Here is a 5,017-nt window from a genome sequence, read left to right on the forward strand (position 1 = left end):
GCATTCAGTGATTCACAGGGAAATTGACTTGGGTAAGTTATTTGAAACAATTTTACAAAGAAACAGGTTTTACTTTGACTGTAACACATCATTTTTTAAAAAGTATCAAATATATTTTATTAAAAAAAAACTCAAGAATGCTTACACAAATACTGTGTGTCACTTAGAAATAACACAGGCCTGAGTACATTACTGAGCAAAAGCAACATGACTTTAAACACAAATGACATCTTTTTGGATATGTTTCTGCAGATAGGTAGGAAAACACTACTTGTTTTGTTGTTTGTTTAATTTGTTTAAAACTGACATTTCTTGAAGTCCTGGTTATAAAATTTTAAACAGCATAAATGGACCTCCCACTAACCATCACCTTCACATCCATGCTACATACATGCACATACATTCCTGCTGATATACCTGCAAGAGTGTCTTCATTACAGTTACATCGGAGCCCTTGGCAGACAGGCCTGAAGAAAGGTTATGTGGAATAAGTCGTACATGCAATGTGCGTCAAAGCATGGGTATTCCCTTAAAGAAGAGCTGTCACAATAGAAACACTTCTTGGAAACAATTCATACAACTTTGGAGTGTTAGGTTTTATTAAATGTGATTTGTATAGTTGTTACATTTATTTGATAAAATCCTAACACAAGGTAGTAAGCAAAAAATGAATTTTGTCAACATACATTTTCAGCAATTCTTGGACACACATATAAAAAGAATGAGAGAGGGAGACTCATATTCTGTTCTAAAACTGCAGATTTACAGACCAGAGAGAGGAAGAGATTCTCTTTTAAAATTGCAAGTATCAATTTCGGTGGGAAGGAGAAAAAATAAATGAAGGGGAAAGGCAAACACTTCCATGTGGGGAAACATAGTTCTAATATTTAGATTTAAAATAACCTCCCTAGAGAAAGTGGTTATAATGGATTTTCTAGAAAACTCCCTTGCCTATAAAAGTAGACCTGATGACCCACCTCAATCCAAATTTCCACAGTCTACAAGTATAGGAAACTATGAGCTGGGAACAAATCAGTTAGATGGGGAAGGATGGATGGGTCTTGCATTTAGCTGTATTCCTAGTGTGGCCTCTTTAGGTATTGATGAAACTCTAAAAAACATTGGAATCCTAAAAGTAGACTTACATTGGGATAGAAAAGTATTGTAAACATTACTAGATGTATTATAATCAGGGCTTTTATGACTCATAAATTTTCTAACCATATAATGACAGTACTTTTCATTCCAATGTAAAATGTGGCAGAACAGAGAGAAATTGATGTACAAATAGATGTAGTGTAACAGAAAATTACGGGCAAGAGAACACAAGACCTAAGACTATGCTAATCGTTTTTAGCCATGAAGCTAAACAAGCTGTGAATTTTGAACATTCTAGAAAAATATTCTTGATTATAAACAATCTTCTATTTGTCATTAGGATTTTTTGTCCTTTTTTCACAGTGTAACATCTTATTTACACCTTAAGCATTGTGCATTTCTTTACCAACTGTAGTTGAGCGTCTTGTTTCAATTAATTTTGGTGCAACTGAAAGCTTCCAGCACAAGGCCTTTAATGGGTTTCTAACATCATTTGATCATTTTCACTACTATCTGTGTGACATTCAATTTCTGAGAGCTCTGTTTTTAATAAATTCCTTGGCACTTCGGACCTTACTCAAAACAATACTACATCCTGAATATTTTATGACTGAATATTGCTATCTTTACGATAATGCACTTTAATCTAAAATCCCCATCTTCCTGTGTTAGGCTGTGTGATCTTTAACAATTATTCTAAGTTTTTAGGCTGAAAACTGGAAGCTTTCAATTTGTGCAATTGTAGTCTGCTGCCCATCTACAGTTATAGTGTAAATAATGTAGAAGCCATTGGAATAATAATGTTTCATGTAGATCGTTTACTGTCACAGGACTGTCTCCAAGACTTCAGACTCCCATCTGTATATATTAATAATGGGCTACTTCTTTCCTTCTATAAGTGAGCAAATGTGAAAGAAATTTTGTTTTGGGGTCAGAAAACTATTACCGCCTGTTACCATGTTGTATAACTAAGACCTGATCTTCTGTACTTCCCCCTTCGTGGGTGAGGACTGATCAGTGTTACATGGGAACATTGCATGTCAGAAATGAATCCACTGTCCCTTCCTTGAGAAAGCAGCATTATTAAGTAATGACCTGATGCTATTAAACACTTCGTTAAATTCTCCTTGCTGGTCATAGGAGATGAATTTTCGCAGCTAGGTATACCTTCTCTTCATGCAACACCTGATTCTTAACGCTGGCCCTTGTGGGTTGATCTCACCCAACAGGGCCACTGGTGTGAGGTGGGTGGAGAGGTCTCCCACTTAACACTCTCACAATGAAACGGCAAGTTACAGAAAATAAATTCAAGATCACTTAGTAATAAAAAGTATAAGAATATTGTTTAAAACATTCAGGATTTCCTGGATACATTCCACTGAGGAGGGGTGTGTCTGAGATGTCCACAGGGAGAATCCAGTAGACAAAATAGGTAAATGGGACTGAACATAATCAGAATTCAGAAAAATATTTTTCGTGTGGACCAAAAAACTTTCTCACCAGGAAGACATGAATTCCCTATAATAACTTGCAAATTGAGTAGGATTTTGAGTCAAAACACTTCAGTTCGCCCATTTAAGAGCAGAAGTTTGGGTGAAGAAATTATGTTCCAATAAGCCGAACGTCAAGAATGTAACGCCCTTTCTCCTTGACTTCCAGCCGCGCGGCTGGATCCCGCTGTGACCCTCACGTCTGGTTACGCGCACGCAGTTGGATGATGGCTTAGCTGAGATGTTCTAGGAACACTTGAAGTTCAGATGAGTAGGCTCTCCGTATGATCTAAAAGCCACCATTCCTATCCTGAGTTTTCATGATTTGTTGTTTCAACATCTTCATAGTTTGGTTCCCAGAAATTCATGCGCCAAGGAAATAACACCCAGACAGGGGTGAGTGAGTTCATTCTGCTGGGACTGTCCAGTGACTGGGGGACTCAGGTTTCCCTCTTTATCCTGATCCTTACCATGTACTTGGTGACTGTTGTGGGAAATTTCCTCATTATTCTTCTGATCAGACTGGACAGCAGGCTTCATACCCCCATGTACTTCTTTCTTAGTGTTTTATCCTTGGTGGACCTTTGTTATGCAAACAGTATTGCCCCACAAATGCTGGCCCACCTGCTGTCAGCCCAGAAGTCCATCCCATTCCACAACTGCGTGTGCCAGCACTATGTGTCCCTGGCATCGGGCGGATCTGAGTTCTTCCTGCTGGGAGCCATGGCCTATGACCGCTACGTGGCGGTGTGCCACCCGCTTCACTACACGGTCATCATGCATGGAGGGCGCTGCCTGGGGCTGGCTGCCGGCTGCTTGGTGGCTGGTTTCACGAATTCACTGATGGAAACAATCATCACCTTCCAGCTTCCCTTGTGCCACAGTGTTATTAATCACTTTGCCTGTGAGACCCTAGCGGTGCTGCGGCTAGCCTGTGCGGACATCTCCTTCAACAAGGTCATGGTGGCCATCTCAGGATTCCTTTTCATCATGCTTCCCTGTATCCTGGTCCTATTCTCCTATGGCCGCATAGTCGCTGCCATCCTGCACATTCGCTCTGCGCAGGGACGCCGCAAAGCCTTTGGGACCTGTGCCTCCCACCTCGCTGTGGTGTGCATGTGCTTTGGGGCGACCATCTTCACCTACCTGGGGCCGCGCTCAGCCTCCTCAGTGGAGGAGGAGAAGATGGTCGCTGTGTTCTATGCTGTGGTGGCACCTATGCTGAACCCCTTGATCTACAGCTTGAGGAATAAGGAAGTTATGGCTGCTCTCCAGAAAGTTTTAGAGAAATTGAGATGAAGGGTAAAGATGTAAGAACTTCTCGTTGTCTGTCATCAAAACCACGAAGGAGATCAGATAAGTGTAGATGGAACTCCCACACTAGACTAAGGAGGGCTGTTACGGTGAGGTCCTTGAGTTCTGATAACGTGGTCCTCCGCCTGATAAATGAACTTCCTTCTATAGGCCAGTACCAGATAATTCATGGCAGTGATCCTCAGACAGCCTCTTGTTAGATCATCTTCCCTCAGGTATCCAATGATATTTAGACTTCATCTGCCCATTTAAAAATTGTATTAATGTTTCCATATACAAAGGAATGATGCCTGGCTTTGTCCAGTAGATTCTATTTGTGGAATGAATAGATAGGTGAACTCTGCCAGTCAGGTCTGCTTTTACCTTGTGGAACAGAGTGGAGAATGTCTGTTTTTCTTTCTACATGATAATACTCCAATTAATCGTAGAAAACTTCATTTCCTTCAGGATAATCACAAATAGCTTCTTAAACTCTTTCTGAAATGCTGGCAGTTTTAGAACTTACAACACTATTTTTTACCTAAATCTAGACGGTGATATGTTATCTTGAAATAAATAACATGTGATACAATATTTGTTCAGACCAGAAGATTGGATTTCCTTTGCTTTTCAAGAATGAAATTTGCTTTTAATATACAAAATATCTGTGGCTTTACTGTTCTTTTTTTATTGTTTTGTTTATTGCTTCCTATTTTATTGTTTTTTATTATTCATTATTATTTTAATACACCTTTTTATTGTGGTAAAATATATAAAATATAAAATTTGCCATTTTAGCTATTTTTAAGTGTACAGTCCAGCAGCATTAATTGCATTTGCAATGTTGTGCAAGTATCACCACTATTTCCAAAATTATTCATCACCACAGTCTGTTATTCAACTAATTTCTCAAAACCTATTTCCTATAAACTGGTTATAGTTTCCACAACCTCTATACTCATTTTTTTAGTTTAAATAAAAGTATGTATATTTAGCTCTGCTAATTGATTTTCACACATGACACTAACCCACCAAGATTATTTTGAATCTTGAGTCTCTAATTTATTCCATTAGTTTACTTTCTCTTTCTGCTTCATAGATAATAAACTGAAAAAGTTATAAAAAGAAATACCAAA

General features: G+C 38.8%; 1 protein-coding gene across 1 annotated transcript; it reads left to right on the forward strand.

Moving 5' to 3' along the window:
• Positions 1-1,444: 1,444 nt before the first annotated feature.
• Positions 1,445-4,543, forward strand: LOC118932619 (olfactory receptor-like protein OLF3). Its single transcript, XM_057504862.1, has one exon. The coding sequence runs from the start codon at positions 2,955-2,957 to the stop codon at positions 3,885-3,887; it is 933 nt and encodes a 310-aa protein (XP_057360845.1). The 5' UTR covers positions 1,445-2,954; the 3' UTR covers positions 3,888-4,543.
• The last annotated feature ends 474 nt before the right edge of the window (positions 4,544-5,017 follow it).

The sequence above is a fragment of the Manis pentadactyla genome, chromosome 7, assembly GCF_030020395.1.
Source record: "Manis pentadactyla isolate mManPen7 chromosome 7, mManPen7.hap1, whole genome shotgun sequence".
NCBI lineage: Eukaryota > Metazoa > Chordata > Mammalia > Pholidota > Manidae > Manis > Manis pentadactyla.